Source organism: Catharus ustulatus (assembly GCF_009819885.2).
Source record: "Catharus ustulatus isolate bCatUst1 chromosome Z unlocalized genomic scaffold, bCatUst1.pri.v2 scaffold_26_arrow_ctg1, whole genome shotgun sequence".
NCBI lineage: Eukaryota > Metazoa > Chordata > Aves > Passeriformes > Turdidae > Catharus > Catharus ustulatus.
Genome location: NW_024879445.1, coordinates 1,935,612 through 1,950,968, shown reverse-complemented (window position 1 = coordinate 1,950,968; position 15,357 = coordinate 1,935,612). Strand labels below are relative to the sequence as shown.

General features: G+C 35.6%; 1 protein-coding gene across 1 annotated transcript in view; it reads left to right on the top strand.

Moving 5' to 3' along the window:
• EDIL3 (EGF like repeats and discoidin domains 3) overlaps window positions 1–15,357 on the top strand; it is a 234,899-nt gene that overhangs the window by 208,868 nt on the left and 10,674 nt on the right. The window contains 1 exon segment of the mRNA XM_033086417.2: window positions 13,167–13,322. Within this exon segment, the coding sequence (XP_032942308.1) occupies window positions 13,167–13,322 (156 nt within the window).

The following is a 15,357-nucleotide window of genomic DNA, read 5'->3' as shown; positions in this document are numbered from 1 at the left end:
ATTCACGAATACAAGCCGCACTGAGTATAAGCCGCATCGCCGGGTGTTGGCAAATATTTTGTTTTTTGTCCATAAATAAGCCGCACCCGAGTATAAGCCGCTCTGTCATTCGCAGCGAGGACCCGCGTGCAACAAAGTTGCCAATTAGTAACAGAACAGCGGTGGGGGAGGGAAGGAGAGAGCTCTCCCTCCTCTCTCCCCGCCCCCCATGCTGCCTGCAGGGAGCCAGGCTCCACCCGCGGCGCAACAGAGTAGCGATTTGTAACAATCGCGAAATGCTGACTTTGCAGCTGCTCAGCTCGGCACTCTGGCAGGCACTTCTGAGGTTGTAAATGTCAGAAAATTATTCACATATTAGCCGCTCTTAAGTATAAGCCGCATTTCCGGTGTGGGAGCAAAATTTTAGTCAAAATGGTGCGGCTTGTATTCGTGAAACTACTGTAAACCTCCCCTGCCTTAAAATCAGAAGCAGGAAAAGATTTGCAGTTTAAAAGGGGATGGAATGTCTCACTCAGAAATCTTGGGGGATGATCTGACGTTGGGGTGAGGACTTTGATAAAAGAAGGTCAAGTTCACTGAGTTTGTAACTCCACGTTTGGTTCTTGGGGTTGGTGTGTTTGTGTTTTTTGGGTTTTTCTTTTGTTTGTTTGTTTTAGGGGGGGTCTTTGTGGTTTTGGGGGATTTTTTTGTTTGTTTGAGTTTTTTGTTTGTGGGTTTTTTTTGGTTTTTGGGGGGTTGTGGGATTTTTTTGGTGGTTTTTCATGGTTTTTTGTTTTGCTTTTGGTTTTTTGTTTGATTAGGTTTGGTTTTGTTTTGTGGGTTTTGGGTTGTGGGTTTTGTTTATTTGCCTTTGGATTTTTTGTTTGTTTTGTTTTGCTTTGCTTTGGTTTGGTTTTGTTTGGTATTTTTAGGGTTTTTTTGGTTTTGTGTTTTTGTTTTTCTGTTTGTGTTTTGGAGCTTTTTTTTGTTTGGTTTGGTTTTGGTTTTGGTTTTGGTTTTGGTTTTGGTTTTGGTTTTGGTTTTGGTTCTGGTTCTGTTTTTGTTTTTGTTTGTGTTTGTTTTTGGTTTTGTTTTAATTTCATTTTTTTTGTTTTTTCTCTGGAGCTTGTGGGAATAACTACACTGCTGCTTGTCCAGGAGTTTAATCAGCTCCCTTTTAATGTGTGTTTTTTGTGTCTAAAAAAAAAGGCACTTTAATCCCAGCTGAAATGCAGTGCAGGGCTGGCTCTGAGCAGAATATTCTCACTCAGTCCCACAAAACCTTTAAGTCTGGTTAGTTTAATGTGACATTTGGGGAAAACATAGCAGTTTTATTCCTCCTGGGTGTACCCTGGGCAGGTGGTTAAAGGCAAGGCTGGTGGCAAAACATTTCTGAAAAGACTTGGTGGGGATCAGTCAGTGAGGAAAAATATTAGAGATTATCCTGCTCAAAATATATAAATTTTATATTAATCCCTGTGCTTTTAAAAAAAAAAAGTTTTTAAAAGAGAAAAACAAATATTTTGCATGAGTGAGAAACATCTACTTACAGCCAGTGGAGAAAACTCTTTATTCAAATTCTTGGTGGAAAATGTATCTGCAAAAAGGAGCCAAAGATGTTTTATTTCTGTCTGCCTGACAATGCAGTTTCTTGCTTTCTGGTAGAAGTTAATTCACTTTGACACATGGTTTTATATAGAATTTTTGCTGCAACATGCAATTGTCAGATAGTCAAGTTTGTTTCTCTGATTTATATACATAAAACTATTTTTTAACCCCTGTAGTAAGGCAGTGGATGTGTCACAGCACCTCCCAAGTGCTCAGTGTTGACTGAAAAAAATCTGAAAATTTTTCTTTTCAAAACAGTGCAGATATCCTGATGATAAACCCTGGGTTTTGGTAAACCAGACTTACACCCACCTGACAGAGAGAGGGCTGCAGGAGCAGTTTAAAAGATTAATCTTTGTGAATGGTACACTGGGAGCACTAGGGAAGAACAAAACAAAACAAAAACAAAAAAACAAAACAAAACAAAACAAACAAACAAAAAAACAACAAAAAAAAGCAAAGAAATTTCTGATGGATCTACAAGCAAAACACATCACTCAGAGCTGAAAATATGCTATTTTCAGATTTCTTCAGATTTTACAGGCCAGTCTGGGTGTGCTGGCATTCTGAACTTTTAAGATTTCTACTCTGTTAATAATTTATCACCCTCTGTGCTGTTTCATGGCACAACAGAGTTCCCTCTCTGTGCTGCTCTTCATGGGCTGGTCCAGATGTCAGCAGGGGTTCTGTGGGTATATGCAAATATAGAATTTGCAAATATTTTGCTTCAGATGTTTCTTTCTTTGGGATCCAGCCTTGTTGACTGTAAGAAGCAGTGATGTTTTTGAGAGGATATTTTACACTTTTCCAACCACAGTTGTAGATTTTCTTTGACTTTGGTTGAAAAAAACCCTGATTTTTCCTCTTTTTTAAAAAAATATTGTTTGCAATTAGATGTGCCTAAGTACTCCTAATGAATTTTGCAATATATGTTTAAAAAAACATTTTTACCTACCTGCTCAGGGAAAAAATGGCCAATAATTTTTTTATATCTAAATGTTTATTAAGTCAATTGCAGAAAGCATCAAGCATGATGTTGGGAACATATGTATAGTTATTTATACTGGAAATAGGTATATTATTTATACTTTTAACCTGTCCACAACAGGAATTTCAAATATCAACTCAAAGATTAGGCCTTTAACAGTCTTTGAGTCCATTCTGTGTGTTCCAGGGGGGTTTATAAAGGTTTTATGTGCAGGAACCTACTCAAGGTTGTGTTTGAGTTGGGAAAAACACAATCTGTTTACTATTTTTTTTCATTTTTTCTTTTTTCTTTTTTCTTTTTTCTATAACCCAGTAAGTGGTTAGCCCAATGTTTCAGGGAAACTATCACTTTTGACTTTTATTTCAGCCTCAGTCAGCCAGATCCTTACTTTCATAGCTTTGTAATAAAATTTTGACAACTTTGCTCTAAGTTGAATGAAAGGCTGAGATAGGTGTATTTTTCTGTCTGCATTCTTTTCATTCTTCCACATGGGTTAACATGCAAACAGAGTGAATTCATTTTTTAAAAACTTAATTTAAAAATTATTTTTTAAAATTACTGTTGTGTGCTGATATGATTTTTAGGGGTCATTCACAGAAATTCTGTCATTTCCCTACAAATGCAAAGGGAGAAATCCTTAATTCTAAACCAGACATAATTTCAACCACCACTCCCTGCCCACCTCCAGTCAATTTCTTTTTCAGACTTAGAAGTGTACAGATAAGTCTAGGAAATAGTTTGTCTGCATTGATTTAGCCTGTTGCTTATGCAGTAAAACATCAGAGCTCCTTTGATCAATTATTTAACAGTACAAAGTAGGGAATAGCTGTCATTTTTTATTTTAAAAAAATCTTATAACAATCGAGGTGCTCTTCTTATTTCTAAGAAAAGACATGGAAAACATTCTAGGTGAAAATCTAGCATTTTCCAATTTTCTACTAAATTTAAAATACTTTGGCAGTTATATTTTTACTGTTATCATTTCAGCTTTTCAGACCAGTTCTTCTGAAAATGAATGAACTTCACACATAATTTTGAAATCTTTTCCATATAAATTAATTCCACTATTAAAAGGGTCAAACTTTTAATTACATGAAAAGTGACATTCACATTGCAGAGACAAACCAGTTTTGTTACCACTTGTGAATACTAAAAATCTGCTTGCAGAGCAGCTTTAATTAATATCTAATTTAATATAGGGCATTTTGAAATGTCTGCTATTGCATCTCTGGGTTCAAGTTTAAAGTTTGGGTTTTCACTCTTTGGAAGTTGATTTAATCCAAGTTTCATGTCCAAAATTTTTGTGATACATCCCAGACAACCAGTTTTTGTGGAATTTCAGTCATGTAGGCTTTTGAATGGAGTGCAATATATTAAAAATGGTAAAAGTTACCCAATTGTTACTTTTCCCTGGAATTTGGAGATCCATTCTCATGGCTCTTCTTTTCAATACCTGGAACCAAAAGTGAACCTGGGCCAAGCACGCCCAATGGACAAGTTGTAGATCAGCTCTTTCGAAAGCAAAATACTTCACTTTTTATTTTTCAGAACATTTATGAGTTTTGTTATATTTGGGGGGGTCTTTGTTTGTTTGTTTTGGGAGGAGTTTATGAGTTTTGTTGGTTTGTTTGTTGCATTTTTGGGTTTGTTTTTTTTATTTTCTCTTCTGACACCAGGTAGAGATTTGTTTATTTCTTTTTCAACTTTGGGGAATGGGAAAATATTTTCCCAGCTAGCTCCAGGTCTAAACAAACAAAAACAACAAGGTAAATAATGAACTTCCATATTACCACCATTACTTTTCATGTTAAAAACAAAATGAGCTTCTTATGCATTAGATGATCCTGGTTTGGATCCCAACAGGTTTTACAAATATATTTATCAGTCTTGCCATTAAAAGTGTTGCATCATCCTCTGCTGAAAGCCAAGCAGAAGTTGTGATGTTTCATCTCTAGGGAAGGGTTTGGACCTTTTAATTGCATGTAAGAAAGTGTATTATGATATTATTGCCTTGAAGTGATAAGACATTCAGTCTAAAAGGGAAAACAAATGTGATTTCTTCTGTAAACCTGGAAAATACTTTTCTGGACAGGCGAGCCAAAGATGTTTTCTAGACTATAGTGCACTCATTTTATATTTTTGTGCTGGTTATTAACATTTTGTCACTGAGGAAAAAAAAAAAGAAAAAAAAAAGAAAAAACCCAAAAAATAAACAAACAAACAAAAAGCCAAACAACAACAAAAAAACCAAACCAAAACAAAAAAAACTTTCCCTAAACTTTCAGAGGGTGGCACATACACACACACAGAAAAAGAGAAATTTTAAAAAATACAATAAAAATTAATTAATTAATTAATAAAAAACCCATCTTGCTTCTGTCTTCAGAGTCTAGTACCACAATTTTGACATTTTTAGTTTATAGCTACAGCAGTATAGCTGTGTGGAACAGGTTATGCATAATAATCCCTGCTGACAGATGGGAAAAGTCATTCTTAGAAACAATGGCTGAGTGATGCTGTCTTGGCTGCATTTCCTATGAAAATAAGAATTATGCAGTCAGAGCTTTTAAACACAAGGAGAAACTTCCAGCCTTAACCCCACTTATCTTCTAGGCAGTCTTAACTTTTGCTTACAGGCAGGTTTTGGTTGGTGTTTCAACAGTCCAGTAGTTATATTAATTATTAGTCAATTTGCAGTACCTGGTGTGCAAGTTTCTCTTCACCCTGCTCGTCGATCTGTAGCCCAGATAGTCATACATTATTGAGACATTTTTATGTGCTGCAGAAAATACTTACAACGTTATTAATTACCCAAGGAGGGGAAAAAAGCAACCAGGTAAATAATGAACTTCCATATTATCTCAATTATTTTTTATTTTAAGAACAAAATGAGCTGCTCGTGCGTAGATGAGCTTATTTATGATCCCAAGAAGTTTTACAAATATATTTATCAGTCCTGCCATAAGTCTCATAAAAAATTTGTCTCATCCTCTCTATTGAAAACCAGGCAGAAGTTGTGACATTTCATTTGTGATATTTCACCCTTCTTCTTCTGCTTACTTTTCAAATCTTCTTCCCTGTATTTTGGCCAGTATTTTGTTGCTGTTTTACCTAATCCAGCACCTGAGGTTCCCAGTAATTCTCTTTAGCAGGAAACTAAAGCATCTCCACTGGGACAGGGTAGGAAATCTCAATGATGCATTTCCTTATCAAGTTGAGATAAATTTTACTAGAATATAAAATAAAATATAAAAAAAATAAGTAATAAATAAATAGTTCTTCTGCCCTACTCTTCTCTGAAGAGAGTGGAACAATCCTATCATCTCACCATACTTATAAGTGCAAAGTAAGACAAGCAGAAATGCAAATATTCACTATTTTAATTTTTTTAGTGTAATTGTGGTTTTTTTCTGTGCTATACTTTCATCCCTAGTCATAGCCCACAAATTTGATCAAAAGTTCTCAGCATCATTATTGCAAGTTCAGCAAGAATTATTTCAGATTACATCTTCCAGAAATAAAGTTACCTCTTATTATCAAGCAGGATGATGAAATTTTTCCAATTTTTGCCTGTTTTGGCTATTGTATAAAGAACCAAACGTAAATTAAATTTCTTTTCTCATTTCCTTGTCTACTTCTGTCCATAAACAGGTGAACATTGGTGTTCAGCTGAGGAGTTTCACAGAAAAGCAGCACAACACACAGTCAGTGTGTTGAGCCATGACCACGTTCACATTTTTATTCTCCCTGCTTTATTTTAATGGCTAATTTTTGTCCTGCCCTTGGCTTTCCCACAAGAATTCCGAGTAATTGACCTCACACAGGACAGTGCCCCAGATTTTATCAGCTCTTGGAGTGCACTAAAGCAGCTCAAAGGCTTCTCCAAGCTCCACCAGATGTCTAAACCTGCTTAATCACTGGTAATTTAATGGCTATTTTTAAATCTCCTGGCATCCTCAAGGGCTGATGGGCTCTGAGTGCTCCACAGCACAGAGACAGACGTTTTATTAGTGGTTTCTTGACTGCTGGTAACCAATGCAGCCAACTGTGTCATCCCTGCAGAAATCCTCTAATCACGATTACAGAGGGAATATCCCGTGCACAGATGTGAGATACCCAGTGCTAGGAGAAAAGGTTATGGATTTAATCACCACTGATGTTGTCATCTCAAAAATCTAAATTTTGTTTTGCTCCAGACCTCGAAATGCCTGGCAGTAACATTTCCCCTTCCTGATAAGTTGTGAGAGTTACTGTGGAATCCAGAAATCAAGGCAAAAATTTCCTTTTCTAATTTTTAATTTTTTTTTTTTTAATATTTAATTGTTGAAATACCAGTGAAATGAGATTATTCACAGCCTAGTAAAGTGTGGTTATGAAAAGCTGGTGTGCAATAAATGGATACTGGTCTGAAAATGGACACTCAATTACCATATAAATCTGTTTTATCTGAAATTTTACTGAAATGCTGAATAAATATATAAGACTAATATATTATATAATCATATATTATATAATAATATATAATATATTATATAATATGTTTCTATTATATGTATTATTCTATATTATTATATAATATATTATATAATAATATATTATATATAATACATGATCTATTATATAATAGGTATTATTATATATTATATTATTATATAATAAAATTCTATAGCATATATTTTATAATATAATTATATTATGTATTATTTAATAATACACATATGTTATATAACAGTATCATGTAAATTTTTTTCCCTCCTCTTCAGTAATATAAAAGGGGTTATTAAGTATGTAAATAAGGAAGAATTCACACAATCTATACTTTTTAAGAAGTTGCTTCTGGAAATAAAGTCACTTTTCAGCCTAGTTGTGTGCTTCACTCCAAAATTTTCAACATAATGCCCTGAGAAGTGTTTCTCATAGCCCATGGAGATTTCAAACAACAGGCTTCAACCTCCAATTTATCACTTTTAAATTGTACTGGAGACAGCTGATGGTACATGGAATTCTTCCTAACCTGTTTCTTTAGTGCAGTTACTGCAGCCATAAAGTTGTTCAGAGGGAAAAGCAATTAAGGGCAATAAGAAAATAAGACCAGTATTTATTATCTTAGCCTAGAGGACTGCAGGCATTAAAAATATAGTGACACAGTGTTAAAATGAGATTGAAAGTCTAAGCCTAAGTGAAAAAGAAACCAGCAAAAAAAAAAATTCCACATTTTTAAAGGAGAAAAAGAGTGACTGTCCAATTCTATTTTATTTTAAACCAACCCATCCCTTCCTGGGTTTGAGAAGAGGTTTCATTGTAAACATATGACAGCTGATATAGCCAATAAATACCCAATTAAATGAAAACACTTTTTATTTCATTTTATTTTACCTAGGGAGCATGAAATTCCTGGATAGTGGGATATTTGATCAAAATGCTAAAAAATATTTCTATCAAGTTACTATGTTTTTTTCTAGAGCAATTGATTTTCCTTCATAACTTACTTTAAATTCTTTCAGGTTGAATAATTAGATATTTACCCTAATAATATATATTTAAGAGATTAAACAATAAAAAGTCTCTCCTACGTAAGGTGCTGTGATGAAAACTAGATTTCTCTACAAAGAGTAATTAGTTTCTCAGCTGTTTTTTCCCTATAAAAGTTTTTAGATCCATTTGGCCACGATGGATTACAGTTTGGGGTTGGTTTAAGGTTTGGGTTTTTTTGGGGTTTAATATGAGCCATTAGGGAAAAAAAAAAACTGAAATGCTGAGTTTCAGTTTCAAAAACAGAACTGGTGGAGAAATGTTGTTAGAAACATAGAGATGTTGCACATCTGCAGTAGGCATACTGTACCAGCTCTAATCTTCCTTTATATCCAAATTTTGGGTGTGGAGGAGAGTGCGAAGCACCTTGATCTGATGCAATAAGATAAGGAGAGCCACATTTCTGCCTCTCTGTTGTGGACACTGCAACTCTGTCCCTACTTTTCTTAGGGTAGAGGGAGAGCTGGAAAATTCAAGGCAATCATGATGTCCCAAATGAAGAGTAAATAACTTGCTCAGGACAGATTATTTATCTGGACAGGACTCTGGTCTCTCTTGGTGGGGTTTGGTGTCCAATCATGAGTTACAGCCATTATTTCAAGCACCCCAAAATAATCTGAGACCTCACTGCAATATCAGGATATTTAATGGGCAGGTGAATTAGCAGCTGGAGTGAATTTTGGCCTTCTTTATTCAGTGCCTTAAGGGCAAGAACTGTCTCCACCTTGGCAGTGCTTCCCCCTTATTGTCATATACAGTAATTTCACGACCATAAGGCACATCAGACTATAAGGCGCACCTCCGGGAGTCGGCAAATTTCGCAACTTTGTACATTATATAAGGCACACCGGACTATAAGGCGCACTTTTTTTTTTTTGCCACAAAGATCCGTGCCACGAGCAACAAAGTAACAAATTAGTAACAGAATCCCGCGATCGCGGGGTTTACTGGGAGGTGCTCAATTTGCAAACATTTTTCACAGGTTGGTGTAGCCTTTAAACGCAGCCCCAAGCGCCCTCCCTGTGCATGTGCCCCGGCACTCCTGCCTGCCCCTGGCTGGCAAGGCAGGGCTCGGGGCAGCTCGGGGTGGCTCAGGGCTGCCGCGGCTCAGCTCTGCTCAGCTCGGGGCTGTTGCGGGTTTGCACTTCCAGCTTGGCAAATTTCCAAACTTTGTCCATGTATAAGGCGCACCGGACTATAAGGCGCACTTCCAGGTTCGGACCAAAATTTTAGTCAAAAGGGTGCGCCTTATAGTCGTGAAATTTCCGTACATTGGATCCAAATTTCTTTCTTTTTGTCCTACTCTTTTTGTATTTGCCAAACGGTTTAAGATTGCCCAATATTCATCAGTGTTATCTGATGAGTGATTAAAAAAACAAACAAATAAACAAAAAAACCCCCACACAGTCTACAGGATCACAAAGGTGAATAAAAGCAAATCTGTGGGAGAAAAATGGCATGTCTAAAGTGATACTAAAGATAGGATTGGCTATACTGGGAACAGAACCATAATGTCTGCATAAACACAGGAGTGAACTGCCCACCCATGCAAGTGCCTCATTAGAAATGATTCACACTCGGGTGTATTTGTCTTTGTGCTTTCCCTAAATTAATTCTCCTCCAAGCCACCCTGAATTGTCTGTAACATCTCAAACAAGGTGGGAAAAGGGAGAAGGGAATAGTTACAGCCCAAGAGAATTCTTTCAGACACAAGATGTTAAACTGTCTTTTGATCAGCTGCTTGTAGAAATGTACATTAACTGCAGACCATGGTTCTTCTTGTAGCCAGCTAATGATCCTATCAGTTGCAGACTAATTGCCTCTACCTCCTTCTAAATTCTACTGCACTGAAAAAGCCAGAGCCACAGTCTAATCCTGTTAATCACATTCAGCTTTGAAGGGTACACACTGGTTGTGTGTTAATTCAACTTCTCTCCCTGGTAATTTGTTTGATTGCCTGTTACTTGCAAACTGCACTAACTGAATAAAAGTGTTCTGTGTCCTGATGGGAAGTTATGACTTTCATTTAAGCTGCTTTAGTGCAGATGTTTTACCTAGAATGTAGTGTAAATTCTCCTCAACTTTCTGCTCTAAAGTGGCCTCAGTACAAAGAATGGAAAGCAAGGTAGAAGGTAATGAAGCTACAAAGTAAATGCTGTATTTCTTTAATTTAAATAATGGTCTTTATTGCCTGAAGACTTCTCATCTGCTTATGAATAAATAAGTAAATAAGGTGCTAAAATATGAGATGGAAATGTTGGTGCTATATCCTGTATTCTTTCATTTCTAGCAATATGTGTTGCTTATATTGTCAAGATCTGTAAGAGTCTATTTATTCATAATTTCTTTTTTCACTTTTTTTTTTTAAACCTACACACATATTCTACACAGTCCTATATAAATCTTACTGAAAAAAAAAAAAACAAAAATCCTGAGCATATGCCAAATTACTTTCCATCTTCCCACATCATTTTTTGAACAAGAGTCCAAGGCCACTGGATATGTCCTATAAGCACAAAACAATCATTACTAGGACATTTTTATTAACATTGGATCTATGTGATAATAAAGATTTATTGTGATTCTACCTTTGGAATCCCCTGAATCTTAATGAGATTTTTTTTTTCTCCCTGTTCTGAATTTCAATGAGGAGTTCTCCTAGTGTCATGGCCATGTTAAATATTTGTGAAATCCTCTCAGCTCACTTTCAACATTTTAAAAGTAAACAACTGGTTTTGTGGAGGCGTTTTTTCAAGTTAACAGGAGAGACATTGACTTTTAGTGCAAGAAGCATTCTCTGCCAAAAGGGGTTGCACTTGCAAAATGCTAATGTCAAAATTATTTATAAAGAGAATCTGAAGTTGACTCTGAAATGTTTAGTTCAAAAGCTGCCTGGAAGTGTGGACCAATTAGTGATTCCTTACCAGATCAGTCTTTTTAGAAAAACAGACCACTCATTTAGACTCCAAAATATTTGGAAGCAAGGTCTGGAGACCTGGTGTTTATTAATTCATGAAAGACTTACACTAATTAGCAGTGCTCATTTCCCACTCAGGCTGCCCAGCTCCCCTGCACTCCTTACAGAAAAGTCCCTCCAAGCCATCCATGAAAGCTCCCAAAGCAGGTTCCTGCTCTGACTGAGTCCTTGTCTCTCCCCATTGAACAGAAACAACACAGAGAAGATTTTTCCTCCCAGGAACATTTCCTTCATATCCTGGGGTGCCCCAACATTGATACTGGCAATAAATGATGGCTATAAATTAGCTTATTCTGGTAAAACCAAAATTCTTGAGCCATCTACAGACCCTGACATTTCCCCTTAATGTTTTGGAATCTTAGCATTGAGCATTTTTAAGTAGATTTTTCTACCTAAAAGGATTTACTACTCCTTATTTGCTCCAAGGTTGGGATCTCCAAGCCCCCTTTCTTTGATTGCTCTAAACAGTGAATTTTTCCTCTTCTATTCTTATAAACAAATCCAAAACCCTATGTCCATATTTCAAAGGTACTGTCTTTTTTTTTTTTTTGTGTTTTTTTTTCTTTCTTTTTTTTTTGGTTTTGGTTTTGGGTTTGGGGTTTTTGGTTTTTGTTTTTGTTTTGTTTCTCTCTTCATGATTAATATTTTATACTCCACAGCACATCTGTTCCTCTGCCCAGCCCCACATTCTGTTCAACATGAGCTTGCTCAGCTTCCCAAAAAGCCAGTGCTGGATCTTCAGCATTTAATCAGCCAGAGATTCTTAATTTCTTCACTTTCTAATTTGGTGTTTTGTTTTTTTTTTTTCTGTAAAAACATGCCAATCATCTGCTTGTGGAGTTCAGCACTCCCCTCACTTTACTGTAATATTTTCACTCTGAGTCTCTCTTGCCTGATTTAACAGACAGTATTAAAAATGCCGACTGCTTCACAGCCATTTATTGTTTGAAATAAATCCACCTTTTTTTTTTTTTATTATTTCTTTTTTACTGGCTCACTACATTGCTGGAAGACACAGAATGAAACCTCAGTTATACTCTCAAATTTCAAGAAAATATCAGTTTTGGTGGGGAGTTCAACTCCTTCATTCTGCCTCTAAAATTGCATTATTAGGTCAATTTACTTTTGTTATTGCATTCTCTTTCTTGATCATTTTAATCCAAGGCATCTGGCCCAAATCTGTTACATTCAGTGTTGGGTTCTGGTTCAAAAAGGACTGATCACAGACATGCTGACTCACGTGGAAACCACCTGAAAGCTCAGATTTTATTAGGCTTTAAGACCCCTGCCTTGCATTTTTAAAAAGCATTGTGCTAAGATTATAAAATAGAGAACTCTAAAAAAAAATCAAGGAATGAGAAATTTTGAGCTTTTGAGGTAGAAAAAGAAATAAAGTTATAAAGTGAGAAGGAATTTCAGGAGGAAAATAAGCATATAGCAAATGTTTTAGGAGACTTACTAAAGTATGGGCTCATGGACTGAGAAGGAAATGGAAAGGCACTTGGGGAATCAGACATGTATTCTGATTATTAGGAGCACACTTTTTATCTGCAGGTCATTCCCACTGTAGATTAATTGGGTTTTTTGGGGGTCATGCATGGCACCCAGTAAAATGGGGAAAGGTGTGAGATTGTTCCATGTTGTACCATTAGATGGCATAAAAAAAAAAATTAAAAATTTAAGAAAATAAAGAAAATAAAGGTAAATTGTTTTACCTAGTGCTTGGAGAAGCAAAATTATTGTCCATGGTGCCAGCACACACTGGGAGGACCAAAGCTGCACCATTTTCCTTTGGTGTGTTGCAAAACCAGACTGGAAACAGAAAATGTTCTGATTATGTTCTCCTCTGTTTGTTTCATTATTATTTATTTATTTGCTTATTTTTGTTTGGCATTTTTTGTTGGTTTTGGGGGTTTGGGGTTTGGTTTTGGTTTGCTCTGGGTTTTTTTTGGTTGGCTGGTTGGTTGGTTGTGTTTTTGTTTTTGTTTTTGGTTTTGTTTAATTTTAATTTTAATTTTAATTTTAATTTTAATTTTAATTTTAATTTTAATTTTAATTTTAATTTTAAACCGTTGTGTTTAGATTGACCTGCTCATCCCTACAAAGATCACTGGGATCATCACCCAAGGAGCTAAAGATTTTGGCCATGTCCAGTTCGTGGGGTCCTACAAGCTCGCTTACAGCAACGATGGGGAGCACTGGAAAATATACCAGGATGAAAAGCAGAAGAAGGACAAGGTAAAACAATGAGAAAAATCAGCATTTTGATTGTGGTGATACCACTGATGAGATTCTGAAAATAATTTTATTTATGGATGGGATGCCACAGGTTGGAGTCAGGATGAATAAAAGTCACACAGCACAATGACATTCACAGTGCAGTGATATCACACCCACCAGTGCCATGCACCTGATTTAATTCAGGGCATAAAACTTTACAGTTCTCCATTAATCACAGCTATTTCTTCATTTAACCCTAGAGCAGAAGGTGTGTAAATGGCGGTGTATTTTTATTTTTAAAAAAAAAACGTGTTTCAGTGCATTTTTTGGTAAGTATGGACTATTTTCAGTGATTTCCATTCTAGACAGTTTTGGATTTTTTTCCTGGAAATTAATGGCTAGGGTTTCAAATACCCCCTGAAAATATTATTTTTATTATGCTATAAAATGAATAAAAAACATAAAAAGAAAGTTTTACAACTTCCTCTACAAATATTTAATGAGAGGCATAGGGAAAGTTTAGGTTTACTGATTGATTTACCTGTAAGCATTTAACTTTTCTCTCATTATTCATTATACCTTTCCTTTAAACTCTCTAACACTTTTATACTGCAAATACCTGAATTTCATAATAACATCTGTTAAGAAAAATATTACAGCATATGTGTCGCTTGGGGAAATGTTAACCAAGATGACAAAATGTGAATTATTTATTAAATGTCTTAGTGGGGTTATGTCTGATTGAAACAAAAGATAAATTTATTGAAATACCAGATGGCTGATGCATGTGATAAAATCTCAAATCTGAGTATTCAGGGTGATAAATGTTCAGACTTCCATTTGTATTTCTTAGTATAAATAAAAATTCTTCAGGAGAAAAAAAAACCCGACATATTCTTCACGTAAGTCAATTAAATTAATTTTGTTTCAAACAATGAGAAAACTTTTGATATGCATTGAAATGTGTTGTGTGAGTACAGGGAGACCTGTAAAAGATGAAGGGTTAAACAGTTGCACCTCCCACCTGCACAGATTTTTAACTGATTGATTAAATGCCATTGATTAGGGGAACATGTCCTAAATTAGGATTCCTGTGTCTGCATTGTCAGGGCCTGCCATCCATGACACAGAATTCCCACTCCTCAAACCCAAATGTCACCTCACTGTGGCTTTTACCCAAACTGAGACCTTTTTTTCTTTATTTCCTAAAGAATTTTTAGATAGGGAAAACAGAATTTGTTTAGCCACCTGGCTCAGAAGGTTCTGTCATCCATATTGTGGATGTGCCTGGTATAATTGGTTGCCAATAAAAATTGGATAATATTGGAAATAAATAATTTTATCCAATAATAGTTGGATAAAAATTGGAAATAAACAGCTCACCTTTCTCAGGTGTACCACAAATGCATCCAATTTGAGTGACAGACACTTTGTACACATCCTATTTTAAATCCCTGGCATTAAAAAAAAATAAGAGGGAAAAGTTCTGCTGTGAAAGAAATGTCTTCTCCAAGCCAAACTTGTGCTGTGAATGCTTGCATTAATTTTACTGTAAAGGAGAACATGGGTTGGAGTCCCTGGTGATAACACAGTCACAGCAAATCTAAAAGAAAATGCACTCTGACTTAAAATACTGTTCCAGTCTACATTTGTTTGTTCCATTGGCCAAAGCAATTAAATTGTTTTTGTCTTCTTCATCAGATGCACTGTTAATTGCTACACACATATTCCATTAGGAGCAACGGAGAACTCTTAATCATTGTCTCATTTAAACTCATCACTCCCTGCATTAATTAATATCCCTGAGAATAAAATAGATGCATATTATTATGATTCTTTAGCAAGTCAAGCTCAATTAAAAGCACAACAAGATCAAATGCACTTCACTGGAAATTAGGAGTTAGGATTTCTGAATTTAAAGTTGTATAAAATAAACAAACAATTTCACTTGATTTGAGTCTAGACCTCAGCCTCTGATACACAAATATCTGGTTTCAGGATGGTTTTTATCTATACCACAAACATCCAGAAAAGTTAAAATTTGATGACAGAG